Source organism: Zootoca vivipara, chromosome 9 (genome assembly GCF_963506605.1).
Source record: "Zootoca vivipara chromosome 9, rZooViv1.1, whole genome shotgun sequence".
Lineage (NCBI taxonomy): Eukaryota > Metazoa > Chordata > Lepidosauria > Squamata > Lacertidae > Zootoca > Zootoca vivipara.
The window spans coordinates 36,991,150-37,005,585 of NC_083284.1; the positions used below are offsets into that span (position 1 = coordinate 36,991,150).

The 14,436-nt window shown below is 44.1% G+C and overlaps 1 protein-coding gene across 1 annotated transcript in view; it reads right to left on the reverse strand.

The window, feature by feature from the left end:
- LOC118083720 (OTU domain-containing protein 4) overlaps positions 1 to 13,354 on the reverse strand; it is a 17,342-nt gene extending 3,988 nt beyond the window's left edge. Inside the window, exons 1-10 of the mRNA XM_035112459.2 lie at positions 11,624 to 13,354; positions 10,456 to 10,580; positions 10,191 to 10,362; positions 8,178 to 8,343; positions 5,709 to 5,862; positions 5,315 to 5,370; positions 5,132 to 5,203; positions 3,532 to 3,670; positions 2,927 to 3,196; positions 989 to 1,029 (exon numbers count right to left, since the gene is read on the reverse strand). Coding sequence (XP_034968350.2) covers positions 989 to 1,029; positions 2,927 to 3,196; positions 3,532 to 3,670; positions 5,132 to 5,203; positions 5,315 to 5,370; positions 5,709 to 5,862; positions 8,178 to 8,343; positions 10,191 to 10,324 — 1,032 coding nt within the window. The 5' untranslated portion in view covers positions 10,325 to 10,362; positions 10,456 to 10,580; positions 11,624 to 13,354. The remainder of the gene's footprint in view (positions 1 to 988; positions 1,030 to 2,926; positions 3,197 to 3,531; positions 3,671 to 5,131; positions 5,204 to 5,314; positions 5,371 to 5,708; positions 5,863 to 8,177; positions 8,344 to 10,190; positions 10,363 to 10,455; positions 10,581 to 11,623) is intronic.
- Between the last annotated feature and the right edge of the window lie 1,082 nt (positions 13,355 to 14,436).

Sequence of the window (14,436 nt, forward strand, 5' to 3'; positions counted from 1 at the left end):
CCTTCCTCCCCCACAACAAACACTCTGTGAGGTGAGTGGGGCTGAGAGACTTAAAAGAAGTGTTCCTAGCCCAAGGTCACCCAGCAGCTGTACGTGGAAGAGCGGAGACACGAACCTGGTTCCCCAGATTATGAGTCTACCGCTCTTAACCACTACACCACACTGGCTCTCTTAATAGAACAGCAATAATTTTAACTATTTGATAAAGTGACGGCCATATTATTACAATCCCCCCCCTCATACAGGGAGATTGTGGTGGCAAAGCTGAGCAGAAAAAGACTTGCTTCTTGGGACTACTTTACTATTTGCAACCAGCAGGTGGTGCAACAGGGTGCATTTTGATTTTATCCTATCTGGAGATACATTTTATGCAGCACATCTGTCCTGAAAGACTGCGTGTTGGTGAGATGTTAAAGCCTCTCTTTGCAAACTAGGAAGTTTTCCATCAACACAAGTTTCATTTTCATCTGGACCAGGAAACTGACCAACTATACTAGGAGAAGCTAGGACAGGCATCCCCAAACTGTGGCCCTCCAGATGTTTTGGCCTACAACTCCCATGATCCCTAGCTAACAGGAACAGTGGTCGGGGAAGATGGGAAATGTAGTCCAAAACATCTGGAGGGCCGAAGTTTGGAGATGCCTGAGCTAGGATATGAAGCCAACTTCAAATTATGGCTTTCATCTCCTGCCTTGCTCCAAAGCTGTTAACCATAGTTCTCTAGTTCGGACAATACAAAAAGTTCGAGTTGTTAAAAGCAAATTGTCATTTGCTTGGTTACGCTATGAAGGGAGGGTTGAGGATTCAAGGGGCTGGGATGCATGTACAGCCAAATGGTGTGTTCATATCTTGATTTATTAAGCTGAGGTGTGATCAGCTCAAATAAGGCCACACTCTCAACACAGGCATAACCTGCCCCTAACAGTAGGCATGCTAGATGTGTCAATTTAGTTCAGGCATACCGGAGTGGAAAATACAGGTAACTTACCTTTACACCAAGGTTGAAGAAAAATCGGAGGATATTTTTATCTGAGAAAAGGAAAAAGCAAAACAAATTCAAAGGGTTTTCCCCCAATTCCTCTCTCTCTCTCTCTGTGTGTGTGTGTGTATTAGAACTGTGTCACCTCGTCTAAAGCTTTCAATTTCTACTGATTCATAGCACAAACAACTGAGTTTTCAGAGAGAAGATAGTGACCTCTTTGCTCTTCCTCTGCTCAAGGTTTTGATTAGTATTGCATCTGAAACTGGGCTTAAGGTTTTTGTTTTTTTTTTCATTTCAGGTGTACCACCACCTGTAGCCAAGGCATGTTCTACAGCATTCCACCTGTTTGTCTGGGGGAGATAAACCATGAACCAGACACTGGCTTAGTATTACATGCAAAAGTGATTATTGTCTTGTAATATGGCCTGGGAATCAACTCAAGGTTTAATTCAGGCATAGGCAAACTCGGCTCTCCAAATGTTTTGGGACTACAACTCCCATCATCCCTGACCACAGGTCCTGTTAGCTAGGGATGATGGGAGTTGTAGTCCCCAAACACCTGGAGGGCCGAGTTTGCTTCTGCCTGGTTTAACAACACACTTAAATAAAGGACCTGAATCTATTACATACAGAAGACTTGCAGTACTGACTAGGTGTATTGCTTACACATATTTTTTAGTGAGGGTTACAAAACTTGACCAAATTAGGCAATGAGATGGAAGACAAGAAAGAATGAATGACTGCTCTAGAGAGCAGTAACCTCTATGAATTATTGACAGATTTTTCATTCTGTTGATACTCTAGTGTACACCTATCCTTGCTAAGCAATATGGTGTTAAACAGCCACAGATTCCCTGTAGACCTTTCAATCCTCATTGTTGCTCCCATGCACAATTTCCTACAAGCCCATATGTTTCTAAAATAGCAAGCTTATCAACAGACCAGTCAAATTCCAATCCTGAGCACATTTAATTGGGAGTAAGCCTTGTTGGACACAGTGGGAGTAAACACAGCTAGAACAGCACCCTGTAAATCATATTAATCTGTAGAAGTCAGAAATAAGGAAGGATGTAGCGTTATCTCCGTTAGCCAAACTCTTGAGTAAATCCACTGAGGGCGGTCTTCAACTATTTTTACTCAGAGTAGACCTATTGAAATTAATGGTTGTGGTCCTTAATGGGTCTAATTGAGTAAAAACTCAAATGAATACCACCCACTTAAATTTATGATATGACTAACTTTGTCCCATTAATTTCAATGGTCTACTCCAGGACTGGCCCATACGTGAGGCAGGGTGAAGCAGCCGCCTCAGGCAGCAGAAGCCTCAGGTGGCGCCCCCTTGAGCACACCACAAACCCTACCACCTCTGCCACTGGTGGTGAAGTGAGATTATGAGATCTTGCTGGAAATCAGCACTGCTTCTCTGGCTGCTGCAGTGCAGCAGCGGCAGGTGACACAGCACTTGCTTGATTCACCTCAAGTGGCAAATTGGGGCATGCTGCCCCTGGCCTACTCTCAGTGGAACTTAATTGATGCTAGGCTAGAAAGTTTCCTATACAGTGGTACCTCTACTTATGAATTTAATGCGTTCTGAACGTACATTTGTAAGTAGAAAAAAATTGTAAGTCGAATCCCATAGGAATGCAATGGGAGAAAAAATTCGTAAGTCGAAGCAACCCTATCTAAAAATTCGTAAGTAGAAAAAACCCTATCTAAACCGCATCCAAGATGGCGGGCGGAGCTCCATTTGTAAGTAGAAACATTCATAAGTAGAGTTATTCGTAAGTAGAGGTACCACTGTATAATTCTATTTGTGGCTGCTTTAAGACAGTCAATCCTTGCCCCCATTTTTTATAAAGTTACACACACACCCCTAACCTAGATTTTGACCAAACTTAACAATATTCCCCTTCAGCTATGGTGAGAAGGTTCCTTCCCCCTTACCATTGGGAAGATCCTCCCCTGTGCTGCACAAGGAGTAAGGTGGTGCAACGACTCGCTCCCCCTTTTCGTTTAGAGGGAATCCAGGGTAAAGTGGGTCCTGGTAAAGGTTCATGGTTTGAGGCACAGGCATTAGAGGCTGGTTCACTGCTTGGAGCGATACTGGAATGCCAGTAACTGGACTGGAGGTCACATGGACTGGGGACAGAGTGGGATCTAGCCCAGTCACTGGTGTTGGCATCACCGAGGACACGGGTATTTGAGGTGGAAGACCTAAGACACAAAGGGTGGGGAAATAATTTTAAAAAGAACACAGAAAATTGTCTAGATCTAGGTAAGAGTAACACCAATAACAAATTTAAAAGTCACATTTGTGGGGCAAGATGTGGATTGATCAAGTGTAAAATACAGCAATTGTGGGATTGCCGTAACAACCAGACACTGTGAGATCCGACAGGCAAAGCATTTAATGTTGGCAATGTCTCTTTAAAAAAATATCTCGTCTGTATTAGCAGATTAGACAGATTTTTAAGAACCATTTTAAAGCAAGGCATGGCATTGAAGGACCTTGTTCTTTTTGGATGAGCAAGCTATTTGTTTCTCCGAACCTGTTGGTCCATAGGTTGTTGGCTCATTTGGCCAAGCTGGCACAACAGCTGGCACAGAAGGCACTGGAGGAGGCAAATGCATCTCGTGAAAGGCCAAAGATGGAGGAGGAGTCACGCCTGGTATGTGTTCCTGGAAGCTCTGCAATTCAAAGATGCCACACAGAAAACTTTAGTCATGTTTCCAAGTCAAATGCTCAGCCAAGAGAAAAAATTAACTCGTGGCAAAACATACCCTCCTTCCCAGGAATGAGAAGGCCTTATAACTTCAAGGTCAACTCCAAGGACATTTATTTATTCAGAAGTCTCACCAAGTCTTACTTCCCTGTTAAGCGAGCACAGGGCTGCAGCCGCAAGGTACAAACTCATGCAAAATATGAACCGGCTATTACTAATTTATTTTTATTTGTTTTTATTATGCTGCCCATCTGACTGGGTTGCCCCAGCCACTCTGGGGGACTCCCAACAAAAAATAGTAAAAACAATACAACATCACACTAAAAACGTCCCTGAACAGCTTTCTTACACAACCAATTGTGCATCAGGACTGAACCCTCTTCACCAAAGGCAGGATAGATAGATCTAAGGCAGGGGTCAGCAAACGTTTTCAGCAGGGGGCTGGTCCAGTGTCCCTCACACCTTGTAGGGGGGCCGGACTATATTTTTTGGGGGGGGGGACGATGCAAGAGCACCACAAGCCCCGGTGGATGCTTACCTGTGTCTTGCGAGCGGCAGGGGCTGGCGGGGTCGGGATGATGAACAGTGCGCAAAAGGGCTCTGGAGAGGGGCTGCTTAAAATGGCAGCCGCTCAAGCACTGCTGCTGCTGGCACCAAAAAAGCCCAGCCCCCTTCCTTCTCTAGGCAGGGCAGGGAGAAGCCAGAAGGGGGGAGGAGGAGGCGGCGCCACCATGTGAGGGAGAGGGAAAGAACGTGCATGCTGGCGATACATGCAGCGATTCCCGGACCATCCGCGGGCTGGATCCAGAAGGCAATTGGGCCTCATCCAGCCCGCAGACCTTAGTTTGCCTACCCATGATCAAAGGCAAACAGGCAATAGAAGACCCTACCAAACCCTACCTAGATGCTTCCAAGAACAGGCACTACTAGGGCATGAAAGTCATTATCCTTCCCTGTTCATTCCTAGTATCCGGTGTTCAGAGGTATACTGCTTCTGGACCCAGAGGTTCCAATTAGCCATCATAGCACTCTGAGCTGACCAGGTTAGCTACACAGCATATGCGACTTCAGGTGAGCCGGTGAGCAGTTTTACAGTTACCAAGTGACAGGAATCAAGTGGCACTAGATCCGGTCTAAGATATCTATTATGTGGAGGGACTCGGCATCCATTACTAAACCAGATCAGTGTCTGCTTTAATTAAGGCATTCCTCTCTGATTAATAGTGTGCACCCCAAACAAATCCTCATCCTGTTAAATCAGCTCTTCCCAGACGCTGTTTCTGGCGATTGTGCCCAAAGTCCCAACCAAACAGCATCCGGGAATACGAGGCATTCCACTGTAATCTGAACCTGCGATAGGAAGGAAAGCGGAAACTCTAGGTTTGTCACCAAAAAGGTGGCAGAATTTAAGCACAAAATCTCTTACTTGTTCCAAAAATGGGGATTGCGAATCCCCATGACCTGAGGGAGGCGATATTCGTGAAGCTTCTCCATGGTTCTGGAAGTCAAAATGGACATACATATCACAGTTGCTTTGTAAGCTTTTGTTTTGTGAAAGGCTATGGTGTTTGGGGTACATGTCACAGCTCATCAAATTTTGAGTTATTACCTCAGACATTTTTGGCTCAAAATTCTGATCTATGAGGATCTGCCCAGGGTTACATTCTGCAACAGGAAAATAAAAAGTACCGTTAACAAAGTCAAGATATTATGATGCAGACTTCAGGTTTTGGTTCCCCAGATGTTATTGGAGTACAACTCCCATCATCCCTCACCAGTGGTCAAGCTAGCTGTGGATGATGGATACAGAAGGTTGCTAACACTGTATCGTCATTTAAAATACCGTTCAGCTGCGAGTTTCTCAAAACTCGGCAAGTGTTTAAAGTAATCCCCACCCTGCCCCAAATTCCCTCATATTGCATATCTTCCTTATTTCACAAAAGCTGCAGAAGAGCTTCGACTAAGGATGTGTCAGTTTTAAACCAATTTCCCATTTTTTATACCTTTTTCCTCTTTTGCTTCCGCATTTTTGCTTTTTCCCTTCTCTTCTTTCAAACTACTTCTTCTTCTTCCTCCTCCTCCTCCATTAGATGCTCGGTGTTTTCTCCATCCAGTGTTATCAGTTGTTTGAGTAGCTGCCTGAGACACTGATGGGTTCTGAAAGAATTGAGGTTTTTTTTAAAAAAAACTAAGAACTAATGTGTACCACATTTTTTATCAACAGGGCCTGGTCATATAACAGTCACAGCAGAGTCCTACCACCTGAAAAGACCTTGCTCACTGCTCTCCTACTAGTGTAAGCTCTACTTAACTGAGTTCCTCATTGGTGTAAGATGAGAATGCCCATTGCCCTAGCCCCAATACATTAAAAGGGGAGGGGGAGGCAAGTTCCTACAAAACTGCAATGCCTTATCTGTGACCCTCCCAAAGTTGGTGGACTTCGACTCCCAATAACCAGCCCCAAACAGCACGGCCAATGATCGGGGATGACAGCAGCTGTAGTTCCAACAATGTACGGAAAGCCACAGGCTGCCCACCAATGCCACAAAAAGAAAACTAACTGTGCTGAGGACTACAGCCTTAAAATTACAAATCTGATGCTTTAAAATGTAGGTTAAATTCCATTAAGAATGGGGTGGGAGGGAAGAGTAACAGTCTCAAAAGAGGGAAAGCCCCACACAAAGGACTTCCTTCGGCCACAGTTGCCTTTCTATCACCAGAAAATTAAAAAAAACCACCACATCCTGGTCCTGCAAGCTAACTTTATACCATTATGAATGTATAACAAGTTCTCAGTAGCTGCGCAACTAAGAGACAAATCACAGAGGCCAAGATCCAAAATGCCATTTTAGGTGCAGCCGGTGGGGTTGCTTTTAGAAAACAAACAAAAAACCTTCCCCCACCATTGTAGAGCAGTTGCTCTCATTGCATCGCAAATGGCTTTTGAAATGGAAGTGTTTAAAATATATGTTCCACGGTTTATTGGATTCTGTCCAGTATGAGGACAACATCTGGTACATCTGGTACAAAGACAATCCAGCTTTTCAGTTATATTTTCTTTTATGACACTCTTCTGTCCTTTTCATTGGGGGAGGGGAGATGAGGGAGAGGGAGAACAGTTTTGGCAGAATGGAATGCCAGAGGAATGATGGCCAATATCTTGCTGGCTTATGATAGTTACAAGGCCAAAAATTGCCCCTAACCTTCAGTACTACTTATTACCCCACACTATTCCATGAATCAGCCCCCAATCCCTGGCTAAACTCCTTAATTAAAGAAACAGAAGCAGACAGGCCCAGTTCCGGATTTCCCAAGCAAACTGACCTTGGTGGGGTCTGCAGTGATATTATGAGCACCCACTTCAGCCAGTGCCCACCCACCAGTAAATAGTTGATGGGCAGGTTACTACCGTGAGCTTCCAGCCAAAGCAGTGTGCGTATACTCACCAGTGTGAGAATACGGCAGCTACAGTTATCAAGAGACCCGGGGTTCCACCCCCCACTTGGCTATGAAGCTCACTGGGTGACCTCGGGCCTGCCTCTCAGCCTAACCTACCTCACAGGGTTGTTGTGAGGAGGGAGGGGCATGTTCTGTCATGTTTTATGACTTATGTGTGTCCAGTTTTGTAGCAGAAAAATTATATAGAATACAAATAAATCAATTCATGTTAAATGATGCTTCCTCGCCTCTGATGCATTTATCTTGGGGGTAGCATCTTTAGATTGGCCTCAACTAGGGCCAGGGCCTTTTCAGTATTGGCCCCAACTTGGTGGAATGCTCTCACAGGAGACCAGGGCCCTGCGGGATTTGACATCTTTCCGCAGGGCCTGCAAGTCAGAGCTTTTCCGTCTGGCCTTTGGGCTGGACCCAGTCTGACCACTATGTTTTTCCTCCCTTATGGTTTTGATTTGGGCCATTTTAAAATGAGGCTGCATTTTTAAAAAAATTCTTAAATGTAAATTGTATTTTAATCCGCATTTTAATCAATTGTTTTTTTCCTTTTACGTTTTATTGTAATTGTAATTTTATTGGTGTCAGCTGCCCTGAGCCCGGCTCTCACTGGGGAGGGCGGGATATAAATAAATAAAAATTATTATTAATTATTATTATTATTATTATTATTACTACTACTACTTTGGCTCTAGTCCACCCATGTGTGCTAGGAAGACCATAAATCTACTTGGCACCACTGTTGCCCAGAACCTTCCTTATTCTAGAAGCAAAACTTTCCACAGTGTTGGTTCTTCTTGTTGGATATTTTTTTGGGGGGGGGGTGTTATATTGCACTGTGTCTCTTCTGTTATGATACCAATGTATTTACACCATACTTAAAAACTGTCATAAAAAGATATACCAGGTTAATGCTGCAGCAGTGAGAAGATAAGCAGCACTGATTTTGCAACTCATTTTCATCATTCACTGAGCAAGAAAACAGTGTGCTCCAAGAAGCGTCCTGTGTCCTGTACACGTACCGAAAGCGCAGGAAAGGCTACTTCATCCCAGAACTGAATCTCATAAAGTGAATGTGTTTCCTCTATGGCCTCTCTCTCCTGGCGCTCCTCTGGAGAAAGGCCAAAGTAGTTACAATCTCTGCTGTTCGTATACTCCAAGTCTTCTGTTCTCTCACGACCTGCCCTTCTGAAGAGGGGAAGAAATGGTTTTCAGCCACTTTAATGGTTTAAATAGCTCCTTTTCCAAAAGGACATCAGGTATGATACCCGCTCCCATAATACAGTGGTACCTCGGGTTAAGAACTAATTCATTCTGGAGGTTCATTCTTAACCTGAGGTACCACTTTAGCTAATGGGGCCTCCCGCTGTCGCCACACCGCCAGAGCACGATTTCTGTTCTCATTCTGAAGCAAAGTTCTTAACCCGAGGGACTATTTCTGGGTTAGCGGAGTCTGTAACCTGAAGTGTCTGTAACCCGAGGTACCACTGTAATTCAAATGCTCAGTTGAGTTTGATTTATAAAATATAATTAAGGAAATGTATACCACATGAGACGCAATGGCTAAATGACTTTTTTTTTTAAGAGGGAGAGAAGTGACCGCCAGGTTATTGGTTCATCCACACTAAACTTTCCCACACCACCAATCTAAAGCCTCACCCCACTGGAACAAACTCAGCCATATTCAAAGATCGACAGACTGTTAACTGCCTCAGGACCAATGTTCACACCTCTGCTAGAACTGAGGGGCACATCTATCTCTTGGGGGGGGGGTTCTTCGGTTCTTCTTTTTAGACAGAGCCTTGCATGTCCCCTCGGCCTTGAAGGTGTTTAATGTAAAAGTAGTAACCACCCTTGCCTATGCTGCCCCGCTCTGGGCTGCACTGACGAACCTTGCGCCCTTAGAGACGTTGCAAAATCAATTTCTACGTAGGCTTCTAAAGCTTCCCCTGTGTGCGAGTAATGCATCTATACGCCTAGAATTGAAGATCCCCTCATTAGAGTCCCTCCTGTGGAAGAGAAGTCTTTAATTATTGGTTAACTCTTTGGCTGGCATAGACCACCAAGCCATTATCTCGCCCAATGTCTATGGCGAGATGATTTTGCAAACCCCTGGACTAGCAAAATCCATGCTAAACTCCTGCTATATGGAATTTCTCCCATAGACATCCTAAATCTAGATCTTACTTCAGCAAAGAGACTTATTAAACAAAGACTGGGTGATATTGAGCTACAACGTAACATTATGCTGGGTGGGGGGGGGGTCTGTTCGCCTCTGAACATTGGCATTACCCCAATACATCATCTCCCAGCATATCTATCCTCCCTCCCACAGATTTGCTTTCCTTAAAGCGAGATTTAATGCCTTCCCCTCAAATGGACTGAGACACAGATTCACCAAGGGCCAGGTGTCTGCTCTATGTGTCTGTGACAATAAGTCAATGGAATCCCTACAGCATATAATTTTCATTTGTCCTCTGCATAATGCGGCACAAACGAATTTACTGGGCCCAATAATCCTGAAATTGGCTGATTCCCCAGCAGAGACACACCTTGCCTTAATTCTACAGGACTACGACCCGCATATATCCTTGCAAGTAGTGAGGTTTTTAACCCCTGTTCTCTCCCAAAAGAAACGAAATGGTCTGTTGTATGACCACTGAAAGTTTTATTTCTAACCGTAGTTTTTATACACTTATGTTTACGTTCATCACCAATGGCGGTGGTGTGGCCGTCTGCTGAAATCTGATTTTTGTATTTTGTTTTTTTGTATTTTATGTTGTGCGTTTTATACCTAATGGGCTTGTAGCCGTAATAAACTCTGAACTGAACTGAACTTGGGGTGAGGGGACTCACAGGTCAACATGGTAGTTATTAGAAATCTGACAAAGAGAGGAAGCTTCTGAGCAGGAAGCAGCCCTATATTAGAATATTCATGAACATTCGGAAGTTGTGATCCCTAAATTATTAAAAGCACCAAGAATAAAATACCAAGCCCCCCAAATTAAGAAGTTTTAGTGACAGGCTGAATTCACCTTAATGCCTGCGAGGGATTTCTGCCTGGAGTGCTGTGTTCAGGAGAAGTTTGCTGGAAATAAATCCCAGGGCAGGACATGTGATGCTGCCTTGTGCCATGCAGTCGAGGAGGCAGCCCTGATGGGTTTTTCATTGGCTTGTTTGGATTCTTTGACCCTCTGAAGTCTCCGTCTGAAACAACAAGAGTTTGCCGGATTCATCACAGGCAGGCTGCTTGGCAAAAAAAAAAAGTCCATACAATATACAAAGTGGAAGGAAACCTACCAAAATGACTAAACTGCCCATGTGGTGAAATTGGCTTTTTTATCTTCTTCCCTGGCACAGTGTTCCAGCTTTCCAGAGGAGCTGCTTGTGGGATTGGCTTAAGGTTCTTCAGGAGTACGGAATGCCTGCAGGGGAGAAGATAAGGCAATCACCAATTCCAAGGCACTGTGCTGCAACTCAAAAAAAAAAACAACTCCAACAGCATAGCTCAGAATGGTTTACAATAAATTTATTTTGCCAAGAGCTCCTGCCCCAACTCACGTTGCTCACCAACCCCAACTACCACCTCCCTTTACACCTCACCCCAACTCCCCATTCCCTCATCGCACCCGTGCTCCTCCATTCCTGCTTAATTGAAACCTTCGCCATTGTTTAAAATTGCCATTTAAAAAAACTGCCTTCACTTTTGATCCCCTCCCAAGCCCTGACTTCACACAAATCCTCCAATGGGGGCTGTGTGTCAACAACCCTTACGTTTATATTTACACAGGAAGAAACACTGAAGAACAAGACATACTATAAAATACAAACAGGCAAGATTTAAAGGCAATCGTTTTCCAGCATTAAACTTCTAAAGCCACTATTAGCTCATTCCAGCCAGGAGCTAGAAAGCCTAGTATATGGCCATGGTCTACTAGCTCCTTATAAAATCAGTTCCACAACACAATTAGGAGAATTTCCCAGAAAATGCTGACATGCATTATAAAATGGAACTAAAACAGCGTATTTCTCCAAACATTTTAAGTGCCATTGCTAATGTTACCATCTTATGCAGTTGTACAGACACCGTTGCCATAGCTCTAGGGCTCACCTCCAAAAGCATCTTAGGACAAGGATGGGGAAACAGTTGTGGCTGGATCACAACTCCCATTATCCCCGTCTACTGGCTATGCTGGTTGGGAATGATGGGAGTTCGAGTCCAGCACTGTCTGGAGGGCCACATCTTCCCCATCCCCTCAGAGGAAATGAATTAGTTTGCAGTATTGCCTTTGCTCCTTTTGATGGAAGTCAGGCAGACACAAAGCCTGCAAAAATACCTGCAGATTTTGGAGACTGATTCAAAAGACTCTAGCATTGACTAGTGCGCCTACTGTCTTTTTTTTTTTGCCCCTGTGTCACCAGTCACCAAGACGTGTGACCAGGCAGAAAATGACAATGTTTCACTTACTTGGCACCAAGCTCTTCCACAAAAACAACAACTGGTCCATTTGGAGACTGGACTTCTTGGATGTGAGCATTATAGAATCTTCCACTTTGGTCTAAACGCACCTATGGAGTAATGAAGAGGAAAGGAAATGTTTCTGAAAAATAATGTCTTTCCTCCTGAACCACTTTGCCAGTATCAAGCAGAAGCAGTACTGATAGATGCCAAGAAGAGAGAAGTAAATTAATACAGTTTGAGAGATCCTGGAACCTTTCACAAAGCAGATCCATACCTCTCCCCTTGGGACCACATAAGGAATAACACTGCTTTACCTTGTGTTAAGTCACAACAGCAGCCCCACACAAATTCCTGCCATCAACTCACCTATCTGCATTCCTCACAATCCAATCCTACTACAGCGAGGGGCAAAGACTTAACTGGGCCGGAAGCAAAACTCACAGATGAGCCACAATCCCCACCTGGACTATACATCTAGAGCAGCATCCTATCACATTAAACAGTAATGGCTTCCCCCAAAGAATCCTGGGAAGTAAAGGTTGTTATGGGTCCCGAGAGTCATTAGGAGACTACTATCCCCTTCACACGGGTGGCACTGTGGTCTAAACCACTGAGCCTAGGGCTTGCCGATCAGAAGGTTGGTGGTTCGAATCCCCACGACAAGGTGAGCTCCTGTTGCTCGGTCCCTGCTCCTGCCAACCTGCCAATGACTGCTGTTCAAAAGCACTTCAAAGTTCAAGTAGATAAATAGGTACAGCTCCGGCGGGAAGGTAAACGGCATTTCCATGCGCTGCTCTGGTTCGCCAGAAGCGGCTTAGTTATGCTGGCCACATGACCTGGAAGCTGTATGCCAGCTCCTTCGGCCAGTAAAGTGAGATGAGCACCGCAACCCCAGAGTTGTCCACGACTGGACCTAACGGCCAGGGGTCCCTTTACCTTTACCCCCCTCAAAGAAATACAGTGTGGTTTAACAGATAACCCCTCCACCCAGGGAACTCTGGAAACTGTAGCTCGGCGAAGGGAATAGGGATCTGTTAACAACTCTCAGGACCCTTAAACTACACTTCCCATGATTTTCTTTTTGGGAAGCCACGACTGTTTAAAGTGGCATGATACTTTTTATATATTTATAGTGCAGATGGGACCACAACCAGCACAGGTACTACACATTCCCCACCTTATGGACTTCTTTGCCTGGCATTTTAATATTCAAAACCACATCCAAGACAAAACACTGTTTCCTACTGATACCTGTAAGTTCTGCGAGATGCAAAAAGCAGAATTATGGAGGTAGCAATTCTATTTAGGAGAACAGAACCCTTGTTACCGTAATCCCAGAAGTGGGGAACTGGATCTGGCAGGACAGATTCTTATCTTGCATCAACCTGTGAAGACAAACCTTGACTTGGGGGAAGGGGGGAGGGCTGCTTACTTGGCATCAAAATGACATCAGGTGACCCAATTTCCTTTGCAGCAGGCAAAAGCACCGTGCTGATTGTCATCAATTGCAACGCTTGGTGCTGGGATCGCTGGCACTTTCAAAAAGGACCAGCAATTAGAAGCAGAGAGGGAAGAGAAGGAGGAGGATGAACTATAAGGATTGCCACCTTTTTGCTCCAGGGAGGTTCTGGGACTTTCATTTCAGCAGCTTCCCTCAGTACTGAATCTTCATGCCGGGGGGAAGAAGGAAAAACAAGCCCAGTTTGATTTCAGCCTTGCATTTCTGCTTTTAAAGGCACAAAACTTCTATCAAGAAAAGAAGTGGCAACCCCATAGCGGCACACAAGACTGAGGAAGGAAATGGTAGTTAAGCGGAATTGGCTCGCATTCAACGTCACCTACTTTGCATTTATCGCCAACTGAATACTGCATGCCAGCAGCAATAGAGAAATCTTGCTTTTGCTGATCTGCAAGCACAAAAAGAAAACACGTCATTATACACCAGCAGGTGAGCACAGAATAACACTTGATGCTCTTCTTGCACCAAGAAACTGATTTCAAACTACGGAGCTCACCTCGTTTTGACTGCTGCCAGGCTTCATATTCAATATTTTGGTAGACTGACGGATTCAGTGACCTAAGAACTCCTCTAGGTAAGGTAAGGGAGTTGGATCTTCCACGTTTGTGAAGCTGCTGTGTTATATAAATAAGGAAGAAAAGAATACCCATTGCAACAACAGAATATTTATCTTTACGTATTTCTTTATATAAAAGCATTCATACCACTTAATATTTCAAAATCTCTATTTTTTGCACAGATATGAACAAGCTTGGGCACAATGCAAGTATTGTTTGCAACACAGTAAGACCACAACTTACGTTCCGGGGTCACTAAAGCCAAAACCATATATAGCCAAAATACATTGGGTGCAATGGCGGGTAGGATTTCTAAAGCCCTTTTTCCTGGACAGTCACCCCCTTTCTGCTCCTCATTCATTCACTTAGCCAAGTGTGTAAAGCAGAATGTGCACAAGTTAAATACATATAGGTTACAGATTTACTGTTTATCGATTTTTAGATTCTTACATCATACATACAAAAGAAAAGATCTTCAACTATAGCTTTATAAAAATTCCTAGACAGTAGAAAATCTATTTTAATTAGTCAGTGTAGCCTGATATATCTCTGATTCACAGAGCATACAGAGCAAAGCTTACCATTGCCTTAATTAACACTGTTTAGCAACCAGAATACATTTCCCCCACTTTTTTCTGACCAGATGTTTAAGAGTCAGACTAAAGGAGCGACCTATTTTTTCCCCTCAAAGGCAAACAAAAGGTACTATCAGAGAACTTGCATTCCACCAAAAATAAATGCAG